Genomic DNA, 25,718 nt, shown 5'->3' on the forward strand with positions numbered 1-25,718 from the left:
CTCATTGAAATAAGTGGGGCTTACTTCTGAGTAGATATATACAGCACTGAAAGAAAAAGAAAGAAAGAGAGAGAGAGAGTGAATGAATCAGGGAAACAAAGATAAAAGTGTAGGGAAAGAAAGATTAAGAAAACAGAAAGAAAAGAAAAAGATGAAAGTGCAGAGAAAGATAGCTTAAAAAGCAGAAAAAGAAAGAAGCTGGGAAAGAAGGAAAGTTAAAAGAGGAAAGAAAGAAAGAAAGAGAAAGAAAGAATCAGGGAAACAAAGATAAAAGTGTAGGGAAGGAAAGAAGACTCCAAAACAGAAAGAAAGAAAAAGATGAAAGAGCAGAGAAAGAAAGGAAGCAAGCAAGCAAAACAAACAGAACAGAAGAAAAGAGAGAAAGAAAGAAAGTGGAGAAAGAAAGAAGCAGGGTCAGAAAGTTAAAAGAGCAGGGAAAGAAAGGACGACTGAAAAGAGAAACAAAGGACGAAAGAACGAATCAGGGCCAAAGATAAAGGCGCAGAGAAGGAAGGAAGGAAGGAAGGGGGAAAAGCGGGGCCAGAAAGGAGGCAGGGCCGGAGGGCGCCGCCCGCGGCTGCGGCCACGAGGTTGCGCGCCGCGGAGGGGAGGGGCGCGGAGGGGAGGGGCGGCGCCTCCGCCCTGAAGCGCCGCACGGGACGGGACGGGACGGGACAGGACGGGCCCGGCTCGCTCCGCGTCTGCTGCGCCGCGCCGCGCCCCGGAAGGCAGCTCCGCGCGCTCCTGCGTCCCCGCCGCGGCAGGTGCGCGCGCCTCGGCAGGCTGTCCGGCGCCGGAGCGGGGCCCCGGGAGCTGTCGGCCGCCCCGCGCGCCCCCCCTCGGCCGCCGCGCAGACCCCGCGCCGAGCATGGACGCCGGCTGGCTCCTGTGGGGGGCCCTGCTGCTCGTGCTGCCGGCGCTGCTGGAGCTGAGCCCCCGCGCCAAGTTCCAGGCGAAGATCGGCCTCTACTGCGTCCTGTGCCTGCTCGCCTCCGCCCTCACCGCCCCCGCCTGCCTCCTCTGGAACCGGGGCCGGACCGTGCACAACATGACGTGAGACCACCTCGCTCGTGGGCCTCGGAGGGCTGCCGCGTGCGCTGCCGTCGCTGCCGGGAGCGTGGCTGCCACGAGCAGCGCGCGTGGTGTTGCTGCGCTCGGCGTGGCTGGCGCTGCTCGGCGTTGTGCTGCCGGCTTTGCGAGGCGGGCAACGGTCTTGCGGCGCCAGGGGGGCGCGTTCGGAGAGTCAGAGCCTTGGACCGAAACGCGAGGTGTTGTCTAAAACTAGGAAGAAACTAGGAAGCATAAATGCGGGTCAGTTTACCCTTGACCTTCTCCCCCCGCGCTCGCCGCTGCCGCCCGTTTCCCGCCCGGTCGAAGCTTCGAGACTGCAACTTCCTCGGGGCAGAGACGCCTTGCTTTCAGGATGCCTTGAACCGGGCACGTGGGTTAAGGGCTTTCTCCCCCCTTTCGCCCAGCCCGGCGTCCTGCAGATGCGTTGGGGCGCAGGTCCGGCTCCGCGTTGCGGGAAAGGCGGCCCTGTGTGTCTCGCCGACCAGATGTTATATAAAACGCGCGCCCCCATCTCGAGCGTTACCTCCGCTTCCTCCTGCCCCCCCCCCCGCGCTTCCTTCCGTATCTGGCAGCACAGCCTAGGAATACGCCTTTCGCTTTTGCTCGCCTTTGCAGGGTCGCCCTTCCCTCTGCCTCGCCCTTCCGGGTCTGCAGTCCTGCCTCTTCCCGGGGGAGCGGGGCTAGCTCTGTTTTTTACTTCTTTGCCTAGAAGCCTTGATCTTTCATTCCCTCCAATCTCATCGCCCCCCCCCGCCGTACCCCCGCACGGTTCGCGTGGTTCGTTGGTGCCTTTTCCCGTGCCCCGGGCTTGTGGGGCACCCAGCGAAACAAAATGTGAGCGGGGCAGAGGGCGGCCAGCTGCCCGCTCCACCCTCCTGTTGCTGCAGTAACCTTATGTCCCTTCGCTGGTTGACTCCCAGATTGCTTCACGGCTAAATTAAACTTCCCAAAGCATTAACACATGGTCGGTGTGCGTGTGTTTAAGCCTTCCCCAACCGGGTGCTCTCAGACGGGGTTGGATTACAACTCCCATCATCCACCGGCCAGTTTATGCCAGAATCCATGTTGCTGTTCTTGTTAATAACAACAACAACAACAACAACTCCTAAGTACTGGAGTGGTTTTGAGTAAGGGAAACTTCTTTCCTTCTCTTTGAAGGAGTTGGGGTTGAGATTTTGTTTTGCTTAACCTGAAATATTCACTTGTGATTGCTCAGTGATTTAGCGATGCCAGACTTGATTGAATTAAGGGTGCAGTCCTGCGCATGTTAGACAGAAGCATGCTGGGAGTTGTAGGACTCTGTCTATACATGCATAGGATTACACCTTCAGAGACAAGTCCCTGCCCCAAGGAGTTCACAATCAAAGTTTCAGTAGAGGGAGAGAGTCTGTGCAGAGGAGAAGCACAGAATCATAGAATAGTAGTGTTGGAAGGGGCATATAAGACCCTCGAGTCCAACCGCCTTCTCAATGCAGGAATCCCAGTCAGAGCATCCCTGACAGGTGGCTGTCCAGCCTCATCTTGAATGCCTCCAGTGTGGGAGAGCCCACCGCCTCCCTAGGGAATGGGTTCCATTGTCGTACTGCTCCAACAGTCAGGAAGCTTTTCCTGATGTTCAGCCAGAATCTGGCTTCCTGTCACTTGAGCCCGTTATTCCGTGTCCTGCACTCTGGGATGATGGAGAAGAGATCCTGGCCTTCCTCTCTGGGACAGCCTTTCAGGAATTTGAAGAGCGCTATCCTATCTCCCCTCAGTCTTCTCTCCTCAAGGCTAAACATGCCCAGGCCTTTCAGCCTCTCTTCACAGGGCTTTGTTTCCAGTCCCCTCATCATCTTCCTTGCCCTCCTCTGAACCCTCTCCAGCTTGTCTGCATCCTTCTTAAAATGTGGTGCCCAGAACTGGACACACTACTCCAGATGAGGCCTAACCAGTACTGAGTAGAGGGGAACTAGTACTTCCTGGGATTTGGAAGCTATGCTTCTATTCATGCAGCCCAAAATAGCTTTTGCCTGTGTTGTTGTTATGGTTCTTGTGGTTCTTTTTAAGGCAGTTTTAAATGTTTTACTCTGTTTTGAGTTGTGGTTTCTTATTCTCTGGTATTTTTTGTGAACTGTCCTTGGGAAAGCAGCATACGAATGCCATAAATATACATAAATAGGAGCAAATGCACACCTGCGTACTGCTTCTTAATCGGCCTGTTGGATATTCTTTGTGTTCTGATTGTTCTTTGGCCATGCTCAGATACTGGCATGTTATGTTCCATAAAGCCAAAAAATAGACTTGCATTACAGTTGTTAAAAAAAAAAAAAAGTTTGTGTTTGTGGTTTTCACTTTTAAAATGCCATTATGGTGCAAAGCGGAAGATCCTTTGCTGAACACACACACTTAACATTTCTGAGCAAGCGGATTGAGAGAGAGAGATTTACAGTGGCATTCTCTCTATCTAGGCTCTGTGGTGCTTTTTTGGTGCGTACTCTCCCTGCAAACGTGTTTATGCTTCAAGATATCTGCACTGTGTACTTGGGCCTGTAGAAGCTGTAAGTGAGGGGACAATCTGCATTTAAAGTTCTCCTGTGTAACCAGTGGATTGTTCTGGGGCGCTTAAGAAACCTGGATTTTATTAGTTTTAAACATCCAGCCCTCATGGTTGCAGAGAGGCTCCTGAAATACAATCAGGGAGCCTAAATTAATTGCTCTTCAAACTGGCTCTTAGTATGGCTTTTTGAGGTGTTTGGATCAATACTTTACAGGTGTGTTCTGAAGATCGGACCTTCTGAATAGAAAATATTAGACAAGCACAGACATCTCACCAATTTTACTTTTGGTGTGTTCACTGTACAAATGACATTCTTATGCACTAACCAGGATATATTATGTAATTAGGCAGAAATCACATTGGGTCTGACTTTAATTGAACTTGAAATATTTCGTTGTGAACTCTACCATTTTCCAAAATCTATTACCTTCTTTTCATTTCCATTGGGGGGGGGGAGGTTCAAGGCAGCTTTTGCAGCATTGCAGTGCCAACCCCTCTGAGTTCCTGACTTTGCAAACTTTTATTAAGTTTCCAAGGTGTTGGTTGTCACTAAAGTGCCATTTTAAAACAGTTTTCTCTCTTGGTTGGACATAATGACTGCATTTGCACAGAAGGCAGCTTTCTATTCATATTTCTAATGCTTGATAGTCAGCATGGAGGCATAAAACCTCAGGCCGGCGGGGGGCATATCCAGAGGACCCTGCCCCTGCCCCCCCGCTCCCCTAACCACCAGTTGTTTGATTTCCCAGCTTTTCTGCAGTTTTCCGCCGTTCTAAATGGCTGAAATGTCTCTCCAAAGGCTGAGTGACTGGCAGGAAGAGCTTTAAGCTAAAATTGGCTGGTATTTTGGCCCCACCCCCTTTGCCTTGGGCCCCGCCCACCACTGGAACGTGCCCCCAAGAGCGTCCCTGAAACTGGATTTGGCCCGCTGGAAAGAGGTTCTGCACCCCCACTGTCGCACAACATCCTCTTTAAATAGGTGACGTGCATAGCTGCATGAAGATTTTAGCTGCATGAAGATTTGAGCTGCATCTGCTGTGACGTTCTGCCCACTGTACCACGCTACCCAAGCATACCTGTGCTTTGCATAAACTAAACATAATCCAAGCAAGACAGAGGTGGAATTGGTCATTAGAACAGCAGTCAGGAGAGCACAGAGATCCTGAGCTCTACTGGAAGACGCAGGTGCGCAGTTGGGTTGTGCTGTCTTGTATATGCTTTGCAGGCGGAAGGTCCCAGGTTCGATCCCCGGCATCTCCAGGTAGGGCTGGAAAAACTCCTGCCCAAAACCCTGGAGAGCTACAGCTGCCAGTCAGTGTTGACAATACTGGGCTAGATGGACTAAGGGTCTAACTCAGTATAAGTCAGCTTCCTATCATCCACTATAAAGCAGGCCATTTCTTGGAATGACGAGGACTAGAATCTTGCTTTATTTGAGGGAAAGGGCCACAGCTCAGTGTTAGAGGTCCTGCTTTGCACACAGGAGGTCCCAGATTCAATCCCTGGCAGTATCTCCAGGTAGGGCTAGGAAAGAATCCTGCCTGAAACCCTGGAGAGGCCTTGCTGCCAATCGGAGTCAACAATACTGGGCTAAATGGACCAAGCGTCTGACTCTGTATAAAGCAGCTTCTGAAGTTCCTTTGTTTGCTGCCCCAGCCTCTAAAAAACTGTCCCACGGGAGGCCTGTCTAGTTTCCTCTCTCCTAGCCTTCCAAAGATATGTGGAGATGTTTCTGTTTTGCTGTGGTTTTTGAATGATTCGTTTTTAATTATATATTTGTTCACGCTATGGGCATTTAATTGTGGAAAGGCATCCATGCTGGCTGCGTCCAGGTGCTTGAGGGCCCTTGGGCGAGACTCCCTCCATGGGCCGCTCCCTCCCTGAGTCCACCTTTTCACCAGCGTCGGCACCGGCTGCTCTTGCTCCTTCTCCTCTTCCTCGCCATTGCCACCACGTGGGTCCTTGAGAGGCAGAGCACCAGGGAGCCAGGCAGCCGCGGCGTCTCCCGCTCCTCCTCCCCCCCACCATCACCGCTGCCTGGGCCACAGCGAGAGGCAGGGGAACCAGCAGGCTGCGGTGGGGAAGAGGAGGAGCAACGCCAGGGGGCTCTTGCCGGTGGGCCCCTGCGGGGGGTGGGCCCTCAGCAGGTGCCCCACCATGCCGACCCCTGGCACCAGCCCTGGACAGGCTATCATCTAAACATCCAAATTTTCTCCTACAGTTTTCAGACTCCAGAAAGCAATGGAGTGTCTCAAAGATGAGGTCTCTCCCCAACCCCAAGAAAGGTGTGGCAGCGTTTCCAAGTTCCACAGGCGCCCTGTCTGCTGTGTTGCGCTAGTCCACCCCCCCCCCCCGCCGGCTTGCCAGGAGGGCTGTGCAAAGGCACTAATGGGTGTGCAGCTTTCCTGGAATGTAGGTTTCATGCACTCAGTGATTTATGGGAAGGAACAAGCAGGGACAGGAATGTTTGCTTAGCTTTGAGACTTGTGAGTAGCTTGAGAAACTGTTTGTCCTCATTGTAACCAGTGACTTGGATGCTTTATGGGAGTTCCTCCCGCCCCCTGCAGTCATAAGGACTCGACACCTCATTTACATAGATGTTGCACAAAAAACAAAGGTAGCCACGTTGACCATAAGAGCAATTCCAAACCCCATATTAGCGTATTACCTTAATCAGGCTAACCAAAAGATCCCCTGGAATATTCCAGACATGAGCATGCAGATGCTGTAACTTCACCTGTGGAGTCCAATTCTTTTTCCCTCCCCTATTTCTCCCACCCCGAAGCTGCTTTTTCTAGCATCTCTCCTTATGAAGAGATCTTGAAAGCTTGAACATTTTGGAGTGATCTTTTGATTGGCCTAATAAAGGTATGACACTAATATGGATTTTTGAAATTTATTTATTTATTACATTTCTATATTACCCAACAGCTGAAGCTCTCTGGGCAGTTCACAAAAACGGAAACTACAAGTAATGTATGTATGTGTGTGTGGGGGGGTGTTGTATAAAATGTGTGTGTTACATATGTAACACAGTGTGTATTATCAGATATATATGTGTTAGTTATATAATAATATGTGTCTGTAGATCTACAAACACTATGTATTATATACACACCCATATGTGCATTATATACATATGTAACACATAGTGTACATTGGTGTGTGTGTATATTTATATATAGACACATATATCTGTTATTAATATAACACATGTTTTTTAAAAGATGTGTGTTTTGCAGGATGAGAGAACCAATTTCATGCTATAAAAATACATCCCGCAACTTCTTTGACCTGTTTCTAGGATTTCTAATTTTAGGATCCCAGGAGAGAATGAGCCCCTGTCTCTGCTTTATCCCATTTAAGTGGTTTCCTCCGCTAATCCTCTGAAGTATGCGTCCTTGGCTTGCGCAATTGTGCGGCCTCCCGTGGCTTGCTTGGCCCAGCCTTGGAGGAGAACCAAGAGTAGGTGAGGCTCAGCAAACAGTGGGTTGCTCAACGCCAAGCCATGCAGGGGTATGAGTTTACTGTGTGTCAGAAGGATTTCTGCAGCTAGAGAAGCTGGCCAGGCTCTCCAGGTGAGCCTCCTGCAGACGATGTGGACAGACTCAGCATTCGGCAGGGTTGTTGTTGCGCTGGTGTGAAGAAACCGGCGGAGGAATCCCAGTTCAATGCCCGTGCAGTGGCTGAGCCCGAGCCACTTCCGTCTGCTTTTGAAGGGAAGCTTTTAAAACATCGGCACAGATGACGAAGCCATGGCCAAGTGTCAGATTTGGGGTTCTTCCTTCAGGAATTGATCATTTTGCATTTTCTTTAAGAACATAAGAAGAGCCCAACCGGATCACGCCAAGGGTCCGTCCAGTCCAGCCTTCTATTCCCACAGTGGCCAACCGGATGTCCCAGTGGGAAGCCCCAAGCAGGACAGGAGTGCAACAGCACCCTCCTGCCCATGTTCCCCAGCAACTGGTGTACCTAGGCATATATTGCCTCTGATACTGAAGGTAATAAATAGCCATTGTTAGAAGTAACCTTCTCCTCCTTGAATTTGTCTAGTCCCCTCATAAAGTCATCTTTCAAACCATCCAAGGTATATGATGCATTTTCCCCCATGAAATTGTATTTTATTTCAAAATAAAGTTAAGAAAATAAAGGCAACAAAAAGGAGGACATACATAAGAATACAGCAAGGTCACTAAAGAAACAAAGGGATTCACTAATGGTCATTGTTAGTCTATAACTTATGGAACAGCCACGGTAAAACACCCTAAGTAGAAGCTCAGTACCTGATGAAAGAGTAAAAATACAACTTACGCAGCATATAAAAGGAGCGTGTGAGAGAGTGTGTTATTTTGTGTGGATGTATTAGTCAGAAAAAATATGGGCACCTGTACTTGGTTGGAATCTGATGAATAGTTTGAAGAGCTTCAACATAAGAAATACAGGGAAACCAGGGTGCCATAATATCTTTCTTACAGTTACGATTCCTTGCTTGCTGCACTTACTGAGTAATTTTATACATAGTCATAATCTTCCGGATTTTATCAACCTGCTGCTCTTGAAGCAGGTGATAAATACAAACAATCTCGCATGCGCATCCGTACGCACACAGACCTGGTTTGCACGTTGTGGCAGCCCAGGGGTTTAGCTCTGAGTTCCAACTCTGGGTTGTCTGTCCCTCGACAAGCCAGAATTCCTGGTTCACACCCAGTGATAAACAACCCAGGATGGAGCACCCCTGTGTTGTCAGCTGCTCCCAGGAGCATTGTTAGGCCTGGGCGCATGGGGACTCAAGCCAGAATCTATTTCCCAGGGCCCCTGATCTGTTCCCCAGAACCCTGAGAGTGCCAGTGGAAAAAGTTCTTTTTCTCAGCTTAATTGCCATGCAGTGGGCGATTTTCAAGGGATTAGCAGCTGGGGAGGGAAGGATTAACTCTCCCCGCCCCACATGCTGCAACACTGCTCCAGTTTGTTCTCACAACAACCCTGTGAGGTAGGTCAGGCTGACAGTGTCTGGCCCAAAGGCATGCCATTGCCAAGTGGGGACTAGAACCTGGGTCTTCCCAGTCCCACGCTCTAACCACTGCACCACACTATCATGGCATGAATCCGGTGCATTTTGGGTTGGCTTGACCCAGGAAGGCAGCCTGGCTCAGGCGAATAGGTGCTGCTAGGAACTTCTGAAGGGCAGGGCTGGCTCCAAGAGTAGGCAAAGGTGGGCACCTGCCGAGGGCCCAACCCCCGGCAGGGGCCCACGGACCAGAGCCCCCTGGAGTTGCTCCTTCTCTTCACCATTGCAGCCGGCTTGTTCACCTGTCTCGTGCTTTGGCCCAGACCACGGTGCTGGCGAGAGGGGGGAGCAGGAGACGCCGCAGCTGCCTGGCTCCCTGCCTGCCAGGCAAGCAAGTGGGAGCGAGGATGGGAAAGAGGAGGAGGGGCAAGAGTGCTGGTGACCAGGGCAGTGAGATGCTGGTCCCACTCTTCCAGGCTCGGTTGTGTCCTTCTGCCACTGGAGTCTGAAAGGGCTTTGGCTGTGTCATGGCTTCCTGCGCTTGAAATATCCCCACCCTGGGATTTTGATAAGCAGGGGAGTTAATCCAGCTGCGCCTCATAAGCTTGGATCTAGCTAATTTTGGATTGCAGGAGGAGGCTGCCTGGGCACCGGCGTTAACAAGAACCAAAGTGATGCCTGTTGGGTTGGCCGCTGCACGATTATAACGTTTTAAAAAATGGTTACATTTATTATTTGTTTAAGTAAGGAGTACTTAAAAGCACTAAAAAGTGTTCTTAAAATGCCTGGAAGAGTTGTTCTTTAAAAAAAAAAAAACTTAAAAAATAGCTGGAGGAGAAAGGAGCTTTGGGCATGCTCTCCTGATGAAAGGTGCCGATGCGTGGGTGGGGTGGCGATGACCTCAGCTGCCTTAGCGATGGATGTCTTTCCTTATCGTGACCGTGACTCGGTACTAGGTGAAGGTTGGGGGTGCTGTAACTGGTGACTCAGCACAGCGGTGACTTAACCAGGCCAGAGGGAGCGACGGGAGGCTGCCGACAGTTCCGCGGCTTTGGAGGAAGCAAATGGCTCTGCGTAACCCTGGGAGGGAGGGGACGCTGGGGGCACCATGCCCACCCATCCCGTTTCTGCAAGAGGCACCAAATACGGCTGGACCCGTTTTCAGGGGTGTGTTCCTGGCAGCTGAATGCCACGAACAAGGAGCCAGGAGGGTGAAGCCGCATGATGAAAGCTGACCTCAGTACTTCAGCAACGGGAGCCTGAAGTATTTCTTTCCAGAAAGTACCAATTCTTTGATGTGTTGAAACTTTCTGCTAAGCCTTTGGATACCTGCGTTTTGAACTTCATCTGTCATCCAGATTCCATTACAGTTGCATTGGGTGACATTTTAAATTAAATTCGCTTTGAGATTTCTTTTAAATATTAAGCAGCATATAAGTATTATGAACAAAGAGATCAACTGATTAAATTTGTGCAGATGCCTTTGTTACTTCAGCCCTCCTGGGCAGAAAGCTGGCTGGAGACCGGGGTGTGTTTTCTTTCTTCCCAAGCTGGCATCCTCTGTTACTCTGCACAAGAGATAGATTTCTTTGTTTGTTCGATTTCCTGCCTTTCCACCCAAAAAACAATGCTCAAGAAGACCAGCAGTAATAAAACCAAGTTGCAAGTAAATGTAGTCAGTGCAATCGAAAACAAATAAATTAAAAACAAAATCAAAACTCACACATAACCATAACAACAACAACAGCAACAACAGAAACTATGCTTAGCAAAGGAACGGGGAAGGGCCTTTGGTTCTCCCCTGCCCGCTCCCTGGCTGAGGGTGCCCAGAGGCATCCGTGAGTGCTTTACTGTGGGCAGGTGTGTCTTAAACCCCTCCCGTGTGAAAAGGAGGTGCAAACTGCAAATATGCCCTTAGCAGATCTTGTCGGTCTGGTTTTTCCTCCTTCCCTGGGCTACAAACACACCAGAAACTTGGGTTCTTTTGCTTTTGGGGGGCTGGGAAAAGAAACTATCTAGGCAGCCCCTGATCGGATTCATAAGAGGCAAGCTCAAATCTCTGTGTGTGTGTACATGTTGGCTGTGTATGATGGACCTTGCAGTCCAACACCATTTTTATCGCATGACATTTTCAGTGCTCCCTTCCTTCCTCCAGGTTACTCAGAGCAGCACACATGTTTCCCACCCTCACCCCAGTTTTATACGAATAAGCCCCCTGCAAGGTAGTCCTGGCTGAGAGCATGTGACTGGCCCAAGGTCTCCCAGTAAGCTTTGTGGCCTGAGTAAGGATTCGAACCCACATCTTCCTGACCCGAGTCCAACATTCTAACCATTAGACCACACTGTCTCTTGGGGAGATGCTGGTGGCTTCTTGGTAGGGGAGTCCCTCCCGCTATTCTTTTCCAGGCTGTGCTGAAGAGTCAGGGGAAAGGAGGAGACAGCGCCGTTTACTTCTGATTGGGTGCTATCCGTTTCAAAATAGAAGCAGTCCTGCTTTCCTCTTCCATCCCTTTTTCCTTGCGTGTCGTGTCTTTTTGGATTTTAAGCCTCCAGGCAATGGGGACCGTGTTGTTTTCCCATTTGCATGTAAGATGCTCCAAGAGCCTTGTTGGCTGAGGAGCAGGCTGAAAATATTCCAACTAAATAATAAAATCACGGTTAAGCGCCCTTTTTTTCAAATACAATGTGTCGTTAGGCTCCCCGACATGACAGCTCGATGCCGAATCCATCTGTCTCAGTTCATCTGATAGCAGGAGCCGATAAAAAGCCTTTTGGCTTCCTACCAGCAACCTGGCCTGCTCTGGTGGCCAAAACAGACATTACTTTAAAGGGTCTGTCCTTTTTATTTTCTCTGTCCTTTTTATTTTCATGTTTATTCTGGACATTTATTTAATTTCTGTCTTGCCTCTCTGCCCTAAAAATGGCACTCCAGGTGGCTAACCATAAAATCCAGCCTCAAAACAAAATCTGAAGGAAAAAATGAGAAAAAACAAAGCAATTAAAATGCAACAAGAAAAGGAATCAACAGCACCAAGCCGTTAAAAAACGCTCCGGCAACAGACCAGCTTACGTGCCCAAGGTTTGCCTGAGTCAAACCTCTTGGCTGAATAAGGACGTCTTTGCCTGCTAGCAGAAGGACAAGGCCCTACCTGGCTTCTCTCCAAAAAGGAGAGGAGCTGAGCACCACCTGAGCGTTCTGAATGGACCCTGCCCTCTCGGGAGAGAACAGGGCGGCTGTGGAAGAGCCTGTGTGTGGACTTGTCACTGGGGTAATGTGTAACCTGCCCTTCCCTCTGGGTTCGGAAGCACCGGCTTTTCGTCTTCCTAACCAGTGTATAATGGTGGCGTTTGGGGCTCGGGCGCCATTTCTGGAGATCTTTGCCCTGATCTCATATTGCAGCTCTAGACAGGAGAAAAGACGCTTGCTCAAGTCACTGGAAAACACCCCTTGCGGCAAAAGGGGATGTGTGACTTCTTGTTGTCTTGACGAAGACTTTATTGCCTAGCTGTAATTCTTGCCTGCCAGCTGCCACAGGTGGCCAGTGGTTCTTCACAAATCCGCTTCCAGTATCTTAAGAGCTGTCCACATTTGGGACAAATCCGGGGGCCCAGTTTGAGGACCAGGGAACAGCTTTAGGGTGTGCCCACCCCATACAATCTACTTGTGTGGTCTGCTTTGAAGGTTTCCCATGCAATGTTCTTCCCCACCAGTCTGGAGAAAGGGGGTGGGGACACAGGAAGGGGGTGTGGCCATGTAGGGAAGGCCAGAGGGCCAGATTCAGGTCCCATGTGGGCTGGATTTGGTGGTTTCCTGGCATTTGTGCATTTTCCCCCCATTCGCAAAGGTTGAAAAGTCTTTTAGAAGCTTCTTTTTCATGTGACTGTAGCAGCAAGGTTTATTTCTTTTATTAGTTATTATTTCATTTACATCTTGCCATTTGTCCTCCAAGGAACCCAACGTGTCTTACCTGATCCCGCAACATATTGTGTGTAGGGGAAAATAAGGAAGTTTAATCCACTGGGATTTCACACTGATGAATAAAACATCTTCATGCGTTCAGTCAAGAGGGAGGGGAGAGTCGAGTCATAGAAGTTTGAAGAATGGTGGGAATTGTGTAGAATATTCCGGAATGCCAGGCAGATGATGCTTTTCAGTAGCCAATTTTAGCCCACAAAGTCGTCTTCTCCCGAACTAGTCTGGCTGGTTCTCCCTCCTCCAGACTCGTGAATTTCTACCCTTCAGCTGCTGAACGGCAAATGTTACTTTCTCCAGTGGAAGCTGGGGGCTCCGATGTCAGTGTGGGTGGCGAATCTGCTCCAGGTTTCAGTCAGAACTCTAAAGGAGCTGTCCAAAACACCTTGGAGAGCTCCTTCTGTCTTTCTCGTGGCTCCTGCAGAATCCTGGCTATGTTTGATCTTCTGCACCAGGGGTGGGAACCTCAGAACGGGGCCAAATCTGGCCTCCGATGTTCCCTAGTTGGCCACGCCCCTGGCCCCACCCCCTTTCCCCCTACTGCCAATAGTTGGAGGGTTTCTCAGCTTTTATGTAGTTTTTTCCCCATTCTAAAAGCTTGAAATGCCTCTCCCATGGCTTTAGTTACTGCTAGTAAGAGTTTTAAGCTCAAATACGCTGGCATTTTTTGTATTTTTGGCCTGCCCACCACTGAAATGCAACCCCGAGAGGTTCTCTGAAATTGGATCCAGACCTCAGGCTGAAAAGAGATTCCCCGCTCTTAACGCTATCCAGAGGAGTAGCCATCTTTGTCTGTTGCAGCAAAAACAACAAAGTGTCCTCTGGCATCTTAAACACAACCTCATGTGTTATGGCTTAAGCTTTTATGAGATGCAGGATGTATTATCCTCAGTCGGCAGGTCTTATACACGTACATATGCATATATGCAGATGCTGGGATGAAGGGAAGGTGTAAGCTGTGTGGTCGGAGGGCACTGGAATGCAAAAAAGTATAGACAGTGATAATTACTTTAAGGATTGCCATTCACAAAATGTTGTGAGGTGATAACACAGACATCTTTGCAATGGTGAGCCAGTTAACATATGTAGTGTGATTTAAAACAACAACCACCTTGTCCTTATGCGAACCACAGGCAGTAGAGTTGAATATCTTGATGAGTTGTACTTGAGCAATTTTGAGTGGATATCTGTCCTTGGAATTCCTTGGTTCGAGAATGGCGCTAACGATAATAGTTGAAGTGCAAAATTTTATCTTAACCGTTCTCCTGACTTGCACAATCTCCTAGCTAGTTTTGAAAGGCCCCCCCTCCCCAATGTCCAAATGCTGGTGGTGGTGGTGCTTGGACCAGGAGTCAAAGGGCTAGAATGGGCCCCCCAAATACCAGCAACAAAGGGCAGAACATCACGGTGGGAGAACAGTGGTGTCCTGTTAAGCTTATTGAAAGTTGGGGGGGGGGGCAAAACTAGCTCATGCATTTTATAGAGCCGACATTCAGAAGCCGAGGCAGGATGGTGAACACCCTAGTAATGTGGTGCCCCAATCCTGGCTACCAGCACTGTCCCAGCAGGCTGTACAGAGGGAGAGGAGAGGGGGAAATGGGGCCAGCCATTCCGCCAGCCATGCTTGTTTTACTTATTCTGTGTAAAGCATTCTGGGAGCCTTTGGGGCTTGAGGAGTGGAATCGAAATCGCCTATATAAATAAGCGGCACCTGAAAGAAGCTGGGAGAGATGCTGGAAAGGCCCATTGCTGCTTTCTGAGGACTGGGCTCCCACACCTTGGGGGTGCATTGTGGTCCAGGGTTTCTAGGATCCGAGGTGGGTGGCCTCTTGAGAAGACCTCCCAGGGAGGGATCGAGAAACCTGTAAGCTGCCAAGAGAGCGCTGGATAGCCTCTGGTCTCTGCCCTGTGGGACGCGGCCTCTCCGGGCTTGTTCTGCGGGGAGCGGTTCGGAGTGGGTGCAGGGGTCTCCTCAGTGTGGAAAAGTGCCGTGTCAGCAGCTCTCGGTGCAAAGCGCTTGGCGTCTGCTTGGTATCAGTATTAGCCGCCTTTGGAGCTAATCCTTGCAGTGCTGCATGAATGAGTTGAGGCCTCATCAGAAAACAGAAATAATCCCCACCTTACCTTTTGGCATGCCTCCGGGGCATTTTTAATGGTGAGGCAGAAAATTAGGGGTGGGGAACCTGGGCCCCCAAACCCGGCCGGCCTGGGGTTCCAACGTGCACCCCGGGGTTCCCCAGAAGGCCCCTCCCCTCCCCCGGCCCCTCCCCTCCCCTCCCCCACTGTCATTCATTTAGCTCGGGGGTCTTGACCCTCTCAGCTGCAGGGCTGAATTCCATTCCAGAGAAGCTCTCAGAGGCCCCGCGTTCCAGTGGTGGGTGGGGCTACAGGTGAAAGGGGCGGGGCTAGACTACCCAGAGCACCAGCCTAAACTGCCAGAGGCGGAGCCGTAAAAGAGGCATTTCAGCCTTTTTAAAATGGCGAAAGAACTGTACTTGCAGTAAGAGCTTTTAGCTACAATAAGCTGGTATTGTTTGCATTTTTGCCTCCGCCCCTTTTATTCGGCCCCACCCGCCCGCCCGCCCCTGGAATGCCCCCCCCCCAGCTTCTCCAAAATGGGATGGAGCCCTTAAGGCCAGAAGAGGCCCCTGGTTTATTGGCCACTTCATTCCACTCGAGAAAGAGCCCTTGGAGCAGCAGACGCCAAAACAATGCAATTAAAAAGGGGCTGGATCCAATCTTGAGCTGCCCAGAACAAAGGGAGCAAGAATCGCAAAAACCCCTGAACTGAGTGCTGGTGAGACAGTGTGGTGTAGTGGTTGGAGCATGGGACTGGGACTCTGGGACCTGGGTTCGAGTCCCCACTCAACCATGTAGCTCCCTGGATGAATTTCGGCCAGTCGCTGACTCTCAATCTCGCCTACCTCACAGGGCTGTTGTGAGGAGAAAATGGAGAGGAGGAGGAGGACCATGTAAGGTTCCTTGCAAGAGAGGAAAAGGAGGGATATAAATGTTACAAATAACTAAATTAATATTGCTACTATAATAATATTGAATATTAAAGGCACGCTTCACCAAACAATGGAAAGTCCGTAGGGAACGTGCCAGGCGAGCGCATCCAGCGGAGGAGGGAGTTCTGCCGTCTCGGGGCGGCAGTTGCAAAGGCCCTGTGGTGCCTTCCCCCGTCACGTGGCATCGGCACGAACCCTTCCCCGGCTGGAATGGGCCGGGAGAAGGGGGCTGCTCCAGAGCAGCCAGGAATGCACTTCTGTGTTTTCCAGAATGCGAGTGGGATTTGTGAGTGAACGAGGAAGTGCGCAAGCCCCTTTCAGGAGGTGGTTTGGTGGATCTTGCACGGGCCCGTGGCTTCACGGAGCGGAGAGCGTGTTTGGTGTGCCAGGTTCAGACCTTTTTGTAGCTCACTGCGCCTGACCAATGCCTCTCTTCTGCCCACAGGATTATCAAAAATGTGGTCCGGAGCTTCAAGTACCTCTATGGTCTGAGATTCAAGGCAAGGGGTCTGGAGAACTTTGAGATCGAGGGGCCGTGTGTCATCGTCTCGAACCATCAGAGCATCCTGGATATGATGGGTGAGATGCTAAGAGAGGCGCCCAGTGCATCTCAGGCTTCTGGGCCCCAAGGGGGTAGAGCAGGGCTGCACAGCCTTTTCGGTCCTGAGGGCTGGAATGAGTGTCTGTTGGGGTGGCGGGGGCTACATATGTGTGCACACGCATGCACATGCAGCCCTCACTCTTGCTCTCACTCTCACGCACATTTCACTCCGGCGTTTGAAAATTGCAAAAGATCAAAGCTGTCACAAAAGCATCTGTAGGTTTATCTGTTTCTATCCTCATGTCAGCCCTGTAAGGTAGTCTAAGGCAGGGGAGGGCGAAAGGTAGCTCTCCAGAAGTTTGGGACTTCAACTCCCAGAAGCCTCTGCCAGCATGGGCAATAGTCAGGAATGCTGGGAGTTGAAGTCCGAAAAAAATCTGTAGAGCTATTTTCTGCCCACGCCTGGTCCAGGGCACGGATGGGCAAAAGGTAGATCTGGATTTACAGGTGGATTTCTGGGTGATTGGTAGATCTGGTAGATAGGCAAGGACTTCTGATTTCCAGCAGCAATAAAAATAACTCCTCTCCCTGGCGAAATTATCCTGGATTTTTTTTTAATACGGAAGGACCGTATTGAAGAGCTCCATTCAGTTCTGATCTTCAGACCAAATTCCGAGCCTCCAAATTCTTTGATTCTAAGTCTTTTGCAACCGTCTCCAGTTGGTTGGTCTTGGGGCTCTGGGAAAAAAATCCGAAGGCAGTATCCAGTGCTGCCCGCATTCTAGCGGGACCCACCATAAACCCCCAGGAAGCTAGCGGTTCCTCTCGCAACGGGAAACAAGAGGAAAGGCTCGTTACCGGAACAAGGCAGGTCAGCAGACCTCGCAGAAGGGAACGTGCCCTGCTCATTTCCAGGACTGCTTTCGGAAACATGCTGGTGGTGGCTCGGAACGAGCTGTGGTGCAGCGGCCACATGAGATGCTGCCCAGTGTGGACCCCAGATGCCCCCGCCCCTGTGTTAGCTACTAGGTGACGAGGGATCGCCATGCCGTGTCGGTAAGCCCCGCAGAGGGAGCTCCGGCATGCTTTTAGCGTCCTCCCTGTCACCCTGCATCCTCAGGGCTGATGGAGATCCTCCCGGTGCGCTGCGTCCAGATCGGGAAGCGGGAGCTGCTGTACATGGGCTCGGTGGGCCTCATCATGTACCTGGGCGGTGTCATCTTCATCAACCGGAAGAGCACCAGCAACGCCAAGTCGGTGATGTCCGGCGTCGGTCAAGCCATGGTCCAGGACAACGTGAGTGTGGCGTGGCGGGAGGACGGGTTTGGATGGCCTTCTGTCGACTTTGCCCTAAAGCCTTTGGCTGCAGAATGCATCAGTAGCCCTTTGGGCAAATGTATTCCTAAAGCATGGCAGCATTTGCACTTAGCGCCCGTTGCGGGGCAGGGGAGAGAGGCTGGTTTGATGTTCTGAATGCGCTCAGAGGCAGATTGGTTGCCCATCCCCAAGACAGTGGCAGCCAGTGGGGTGGTAGAGCGAGGGAGTCTAACCTCTGCTGTGTGTGTGTGGGGTGGGGTGGAGGGGTTGGCTGCTTTTTCACGGGGTGTGTGTGGAAGCTGGTTGGTTGGTTGGGGTGTGGTGTCTTTTGCCTGGGTTGTGTGTGTGGTTTGCCTTGTTTGGCGGGGGGGGGGGGTTAATGTGGTGTGTGTGTGTTTTACATGGTGGTTTGTTGTTGTTTTGGTGTGTGTTAGTGGCTTGCTTCATTTTTCAAGGGGTTTTAATGCGACGTGTGTGTTTGTTTTTTTGTTCTGCTGCACTGAGTTCCCTCCTGACACAGTAAGCAGCGTTTAAGTAGGCGTGTCCCCTCCTTCCCACAGGTCAAAGTATGGATCTATCCAGAGGGCACAAGGAATGGGAACGGAGACCTGTTGCCGTTCAAGAAGGGCGCTTTTCATCTTGCCATCCAGACGCAGGTAAGTAACATTGGCCAGGGGAGCACCCTGCAAGCCACCCCTGTTAACCTTTGCTGTGTGGTTCAAACTGTCCAGCTCGTTCCATCCCAAAAGCAGGAGACCAGTTTTAAAAGCAGATGCGCAAAAGCATCTGATTCTGCGTAGGCATCATTCAGGTTCCATTTCAGAAAATTGCCTTATGCTAAGTCCATAAGCTAGCCCAGTATTGTCCGCACTGGGGGTGTTGAACCTCTTTCAGACAAATTCCATTTTGGAGACACTCCCGGGATGCGCGTTCCAGTGGTGGGTGGGGCCCAAGGCAAAAGGGGCAGGGCCAAAAGAGCATATTTTAGCTTGAAGCTCTTCCTGCCAGTAACTTAGAGGAGAGACATTTCAACAATTTAAATTGGAGGGAAAACCTGCACAAGAGCCAGGAAACCACCCAACAATCAGTGCTCAGGGGAAGTGGGGTGGGGCCAGAGGAAGGGGGTGCAGGCACGGCCCACCTAGGAAACACCAGGTGGGTCAGACTGGAACCTCAGGCGGGCCGGAAGAGATAAATATCCAAGCAGCTAAAGCATGGGAAAATACTATTTTAAAATGTGGTATTAAACGTGTCATTACAAATAAACCACCCTTCCCCAACTTGGTGCCGTCTAGATGCATTGGACTACAATTCCCAGCATCCCCCAGCCAGGTGGCGGGCACAGTGTTGGGGAAGGCGATTTTATTGTATAATTCTGAAATGTTGTGTAAGCTGCCTTGTTAGGGTCGAAAGGTGAGGGGTAGAAATCAGTAAATAAATAAAATGTGGTGGCCGGGGTTGCAGCAGCAAATGGGTCATTTTGAGGTCTGTAGCTAACCTGTCTCTGTGTCTTTTGCTCCAAGGTTCCGGTCATTCCCGTGGTGTACTCCTCCTTTTCTTCATTTTACAATCCGAAAAAGAATCTGTTTACATCCGGTATGGAAACGGCTCTGCTCTCTCTCTTGTGCCTTTCTACCAAATGGGGTCCTTTTTCTCTTTCTCTCGCTTGCAGAACTGTAAATTAGTATAATGCATCCAGAATGCAGCCTGGCAATGCATAAGGGCCCCTCGCCACCCTTGTCCCCTGGCCCAAGGGTGTCTGAGAAATGCGCAATGGATTGAAATGAGTCTGGGTTTCTATGAATCTGACCTGCGCTTTGAGCAGCAAACTGGCTTTTTCTCAGTTGCATGAACGTGTGGACCAGTTTTTTTTACTTTTGGGGGGGATTTCCACAAATTCACACTTGTGCTAATGTGCATTAGTGCAAGTGGGACAAAATTCTCGTACATCCCTAAAAAAATTGATTCCACCAATGAGCAGATGATGGAACGATAAACCCTGATAATCTGCAAAACACAGACGGAGCGGATTTTCAAAAATTATTATAATTATCAGTTACATTCCTATACTGCCGCATAGCCAAAGCTCTCTGGGTGGTTTACAAAGATTAAAAGCAAAATCCATACATCCCGATTCACCCCACACCACACCCACACACCCTTCGCACTGAGTAAACCAGATCCATCGCCTCCTCCAGTGGCAGGGGGTTCCCGGGCCCTTCCTCGGTGCAGGAGCAAAATGCAGCCCTCCTAACCCACCACCGCCCCTTGGGAGCACACGAGGGAGCACGCTGGGCTTGTGGGGGTTGAAAGGTGGCAGCATTACGAGGAGGTCCCTCGCCCTCTGCCACCACTGCTGCTGTTGCAGCTGGTATGCTGAACGGCCTGGCGACGGGGAAGGAAGGGTTTGCTGTTGTGTTTCCCCACTTCATTAATAGCTTTATAACCCCGGCGTCTGCAGCTTTCTCGGCACCTGCCCAGCTCCCAGCCCCTCCTGCTTTTTAGTCTGTTCCGTAAGGGGTTTTGAAATTAAAAAACAAACAACCTGGGAGGCCGGCTTGCTGCAAAGCGAAGTGCCGCCTTTCCGCGCCATCTCTGTTTTGGTTCCAAAGAGCGGTTTTGTAGCTCAGTCCGACCTCTGCCTTGGACTTTGGTTCTGGGGCAAGGGACTTTTCTTTTCATCTCTCCACTTTGCCTTCTGGGAAATAGCTGCTTTGTGACTGGACATGCCCACTGTGGCACCCAAGATGTGGGACTGGGCAAGCCCCTCAGTGGCAGCCATTTTGTGAGAGCGCCCACAGTGGCATCTCAAAATTCCAAACGTGCCCAGTGACCCAAAAAAGGTTGGGCGACCCCTGCTTCAGACGGCAATCAGCTGGTCAGTGAAATGAATTGACACTTAAGCTTGAAAAGCATCCCAGGGTAGGGATGTGTGAACCCACCCCTGCCCTGCTCCCGCTCACCAGGCCCCGGACTGTGCGCGAGCCCCTCCCACGCTCGGCAGGCAGCCCACACTCACCCTGGCGGCCTCGTCAGGCTCCGTGGTCACCTTGTTTTGAAAAAGGAGACGGTGATCGCAAAAACGCACGTGCCTGCTGCTCTTAGTGTATATCTGGCGTCTCCAACTGGGCACTTTCTGGATGTGCTCGACTACAACTCCCAGCAGGCTGATTGGGGTCGCTGGGAGTTGGGGAAGCCTGTTGTCGAGTAAGGCAAAGCCGACGCTGAAAGCAGAGCCAGTAGCAGAGTTTTGTGGTGATGGTGTTTAATTATGGGAAATAGATTTTGCCATGAGCAGTGGCAAGTTCTGAAAGCCCGGTGTTTGGTGGAGCTCACAGGGCCCTCCCAGGGTGCATCCCGAAATGTTCATGGACATGGTTGGTTGACCAACAGAATGCTCCCCTATATCACTGGTGGAGAACCACCTGCAAGGTGGTCTTCACTTAGACCAGCAAAAGTCCCTACATGGACTTGGCCCCCCGTTAAGCACGCCTGTTTCACATGTGGATGAGAGAGATCAGTCCGGCCTCTTCTCTTCCCTTCCCTCGCCAGGCAAAATCCAGGTGGAGGTCCTGCCGCCCATCCCGACTGAGGGCCTGACGGCCAGAGATGTGGACGAGCTCACTAGCCGCTGCTACACCACCATGAGGGAAACCTTCTTCAGGCTGTCGGGAAGGAGCAGCGAAGTCAACGGAGGAGCGCCAGGGCCTGCACAGTGATGCCCTTTGGCGAAAACGTGTCCCGTGTGCGCCTACCTAGCCAAAGGACTCCCTGCCTCTCTGCATCTCTCTCTCTTGCCAAAAATGGTGCAGTCGCTCCCTTGCAGGGGAAGTCATGGGGGCTGGGGCGGGAATTGCAACTTATTCCTAAAGCACAAATGGGGGGAGGGACTTTCCCATGTCTGATGCTAAGCACATGGACCCATTCCTCTTCTTGCCCTTTCTCCTCCCACCCTCCACCTTCTCTTTCCCCAAAACAGCCACTACCAAAGAAGAGATCTAACTCTGTATTTGCTGCTGAGAGTCTCCAGGGCTTCTCTGCTTTGGACAAAGAGCTCCCCTTGAGGATCCAGATTTGGCAAGCTGAAATCCAGACGGATGTTCTCTCTCTCTCCTGCTCACTTGAAGGGGACTGAATCCCAAATGTTTTGATCTCTGCTTGTGCTCGGCGGGTTTTGCTGCTCTTGGGGCCACGCGCTGTCGCCGTGGTGGTGGGGTAATTTCTCGTCCCTTCAAGGGCAGAGATGGTGTCTTTGTTTCCGAGCCTGTCTGAGAACTATGCAATAGTATCTGTGGAAAAGTGTAAGGCTTTTACCACCTGCAGGGTGTGTGTGTGTACTTATTCAAATGTTTCTAAATCAAAGCACGGTTCTGACAGCTTTTGAGCAGCAATGTGTTGGGAGGTGTTCCAGAATGAGTTTCCGTGTGGAACCAGGAACAATTGTTGTTTGTGCTAGGAGATTCTGCCTTTTTTTCCTTTTTAGTATATGTGCCTTATAACCTTTTGGGGAACAGACACACACAGATGCTCCCATTCTGCTAGGGAAGGGCCACCAACCGTGGAGATCCTCCATCCCAGTACCACAACCAGCAACACAGGGTGCAATCCTGGGCATGTTGAGACAGGAAGAAAGTCTGACAACGCCCAGCTTTCCCCAGGCAGCATGGCTGGCTGGGGAGTGCTGGGAGTTGTAGGACTGCTTCGGGTCTAACCGTGCCCAGGATTGCGCCCTTATTCTTCTTTGGTTTGCAGCGGAGTATGTTGCTTTTAAGCCGTTTGAGAGGTTGATCTTGAGGCTGCAGCATTCCCACCATCCAGCGTTTGCTGAAAGGGAGCAGCATTGACCCTTCTTCACTCAAAGATCAGAGCTGCTAACTCAGAATTGGTAGCCAGGATGGCCAGAACCCCATCCTGTAAAAAAAAAAAAAAAAAATGGCAGGGGGAGGTCTAAAGTTTAAACTCGCTCTGGTGCCCGGGGGCTGCCTTGCACGTGTGGACAAGCTCACCCTGTCTGCTGCCTCTTCTGAAATCACCACCGCTAAAGTTGCACTAGCAAGTAGATATTTCAGAAGCCCGAGCTGGATCCCCCTTCGGGGGCTGACGTGCTTAGAAAATCGTTAAGACGTCATCATTTCCACATTTGAAGCAAAGGGAATGACGTTAAAATGGGAATCCCCAGAATTGCACGCAGTGGGACTCCTGACAGTGGGGAGCTGGCGCGGTTCAGGTTCTGGCAAGTTCAAAATGGTCAAGAGTTACTTTGATTGCACAAAATGGTGTGACATCAATTGGATTAAATGGACTTCCGCACCAGTGTTCTTCTGGCTTGTTCACCAGATCGACGGCACATGCCGCTTTCAATTTTGTTCTTTTCAATACCAGGGGGTGCAGTGCAGTATCTGACCACTGTTGACTGGCTGACTGGTCCTCACCAAGGAAATGGCTTCTAGGCTAAAGTCTTTGGGCACGATCCGATGGGAAGATCTTGTGGGCGACCCCTCCGGAAACGAATGGAAACAAGCCGAACTCGCTTTGCTCCCTCGGGCCTGTGCGGAAGAACTTGCCCTCAGATCGTGCCACGTGATCTCTGGAGATGCGGGGTGTCGCCACGGTAAAATGTACTTTTTGCCACAAAGCAACAACTAGGAGGGACGAAAGGAACTGAGCATTCGGAGCAGAGGTGCTGCTAATGGCGGTACCTTGCGGGCGTTCCAATGTTTGCAATCCTAAGGGTGCAATCCTATGCATGCTTAGACAGAAAAAAGTCCTGTAACTCCTGGCATGCTCCAGCCAGCCGTGGGAGCTGGGAGTTGTGGGACTTTTTCTGTCTAAACATGCATAGGATTGTGCCCTAAATGGTTAATTCCTCCCCTAGGGCTCTTGGGTATTTTTCCCCCTTGCTCCTGTTTTGTTAAAAGCTCCCATGTGTATATATTGCTGGAATCTTGAACACAGCCTTCTCCCACCTGGTGCGTTCCAGACGTGTTGGTCTTCCTCTCCCATTATCCCCCAGCCAGCATACTGGGTGTGGTAGTCTGACACATCTGGAAGGCCCCAAGTTGAGAAAGGCTGTTCTAGAGAGCAATATTGAGGTTGGGAAGGGGGAAGGAGTGTGTGTTCTCAAGGAATCAGTTTTATCCTTGTAAAATTTGGAGGAGAAATAATGGGGCTATAGAATCTTCAGAAGCGCTCCAGATGTGGTTCATTCTGGTGGGGAAAAACCCAAAGTATTTAAGTGCACAGGACGAAGCCCTGTGCAGAAACGGTGGGGCCTTAGGCCATGTCGGGTGCAGTACCCCCGTTAAGGCGGGTTCCCCCACAACGTGGAGGGAGGCACACGCATCCGTGCGCATCCCGTCCGTCAGCGTCTGGCTCGCAAAGCAAGCAGCTGGGCTGTTTTGAACCGTTGCTTGGGTTTAGTCAATCCTGTCTCCAGGCCCAAGGTGGCTTCTCCTTGGTGGGGGCAAAGAGAAGCCCCCCCACTTAATCCCCCACCAACCCCTTCCCCCCAAAGCTCAGTATGAGTTACCACAGCTTCTCCCCTGAAAGCCAGAAGGGAACGACTGCGACTGCTCATGCAAAAACAACAGCCCTGCGTGCTCTGTCCACAGTGTCTTTGGCGAGCTGGGGGGGCTCTGCCAGAAGTTTTGCTGCAGTTCCCATGAGCTCGAGCAGCACAGCCAGTGGCAAGGGGGGCTGCAGGCCAAACCAGCTGGGGGCCTGCAAGGGCCCGCCCCCGTTGGCAAAGCCAGTGGCGAGCTTTTTCCAGCACTGGATTGAAAGCAGCGGCACAGATTCACACCTGCGTGTCCTGGTGCTTTTTCTCTCTCTACTTGGAGCAGTAGAGTGGAGAGAAGTGGCATCTTAACCTTGAAATCGCCCCCTTTCCAAAGCCGGGGCAAGGAGGCACACCGGGGCGAGAGGGACCACGGGCGTCGCCCAACCTGGGAGCTTGGAACATGCGGAGGCTGCGTGCGGGGCTTCTGCCCGAGGTGGGGAAAGTGGCTTGAAGGCAGGATTGCTGCTCGCAGCGTGTGCCTTCATCCCGACCTTTTGCCAATCCGGTGCCCTCCAGATGTGCCAGACTACAATCCCCACCATGCCGGGAGTTGTAGTCCAGCAATTCTGGACGGCACCAGGTAGGCAACAGGGCTCTTGTTTTTCTTCCAGCCAGGACTGGGTGAGCTCTACTAAGCTCTGTTGGCTAAATTTGGGGGGTTGGAGGAGGGAGAAGTGGTGTTAGTGAGGGGTCCTGCACCACTCTGCCTTTCCTCCCCAAGCATGTGGAACAAAAGCCCCCTTTCCCCACTGCCCAGGGAGTGGGAGATGGAAATGTACCTTTTCTAAAGAGCCGCACGGCCCTTAAAATGCCGCAAAGAACAGATGTCTTGGCATAGGCGCAGGTGATTTCCATCCCCTGTGGTCCGGGCACCTTTCAGCTGTGTTGGGTTTACAACTCCCATTATTCCCAGCCCATTGGCTGGGGATGGTGGGGCTTGTAGTCCTAACACCTCTGCAGGATGCCCAGATTGTGGGTGGCTGCTGTAGCCCAAACCTACAAGGCTTGCCGAAGTATTATTTACAGGTGTTGCAAGAGCAAGGCCGCCTTCTCCAGGCCACCAGCATCCGCAAAGGGGTGGGGGAATAGGACGAGCTGGCCAGGTGGCTGGACTACCCAGCCCACGATGTTTCAGCCTCCTACACAGAGCGCTGGAGAGAGGCGGGAGGACCTAGAAATCCATCCAGGCAGCAGTGCTGAGTTGTGGCCTGGGCAGGCAACAGGGGAACATGAACATAGATACTCTACACAGGAATGCAACCCCCCACCCACCCAAAAATTGCCTTTTTGCAAACATCGGTTGCTACCTACCATCGGTTGTTGATATTTCCAAGATGTGAGTGTGTGTGTGTGGAATTGACTTTTATAAAGCAGATTTATTTAAAGAGAAGCATCCTTTAGCCTGGTGTGTTTCTTTTGCATGAGGATGTTTGCTGCGGGAAAGGTAAAAACCACACGTGCATCAAGTTTACTTCATCGCTTGGGCTAAATGTGCAGAGGACTGGAGCACTGGATGTCAAAAGGGGTTAATGGTGCGTTGGGTCTAATTGGCAAACAGATGCTGCTCATGGCTCGCGATATCTCTGGCACCGTCCAACAGAGCCCAGTAACCAGGACTAGTAACTTGATTATTTTACCCTTTTTATGAGCCATTACACTGTAATCCTGGATAGGTCTACTCAGAAGCAAGCCCACTGCATTC

General features: G+C 51.1%; 1 protein-coding gene across 3 annotated transcripts; it reads left to right on the forward strand.

The window, feature by feature from the left end:
- Positions 1 to 615: 615 nt before the first annotated feature.
- Positions 616 to 25,406, forward strand: AGPAT2 (1-acylglycerol-3-phosphate O-acyltransferase 2). 3 transcript variants are annotated; one of them, XR_014785864.1, is made up of 7 exons: positions 616 to 1,053; positions 16,045 to 16,178; positions 17,261 to 17,436; positions 18,018 to 18,113; positions 18,981 to 19,053; positions 21,010 to 22,056; positions 22,179 to 25,406. XR_014785864.1 is itself a non-coding variant. In XM_084820797.1 (6 exons), the coding sequence occupies exons 1-6, from the start codon at positions 869 to 871 to the stop codon at positions 21,174 to 21,176; spliced, it is 831 nt and encodes a 276-aa protein (XP_084676923.1). In that variant the 5' UTR covers positions 616 to 868; the 3' UTR covers positions 21,177 to 25,406. The 3 variants fall into 3 exon arrangements, 1 of the variants encoding a protein (XP_084676923.1); XR_014785865.1 differs by having other exon boundaries at positions 21,010 to 22,034; positions 22,179 to 22,771; XM_084820797.1 differs by having other exon boundaries at positions 21,010 to 25,406.
- Positions 25,407 to 25,718: the final 312 nt, after the last annotated feature.

Source organism: Heloderma suspectum, chromosome 14 (genome assembly GCF_057233095.1).
Source record: "Heloderma suspectum isolate Gila_16-S chromosome 14, 16-S_ref, whole genome shotgun sequence".
NCBI lineage: Eukaryota > Metazoa > Chordata > Lepidosauria > Squamata > Helodermatidae > Heloderma > Heloderma suspectum.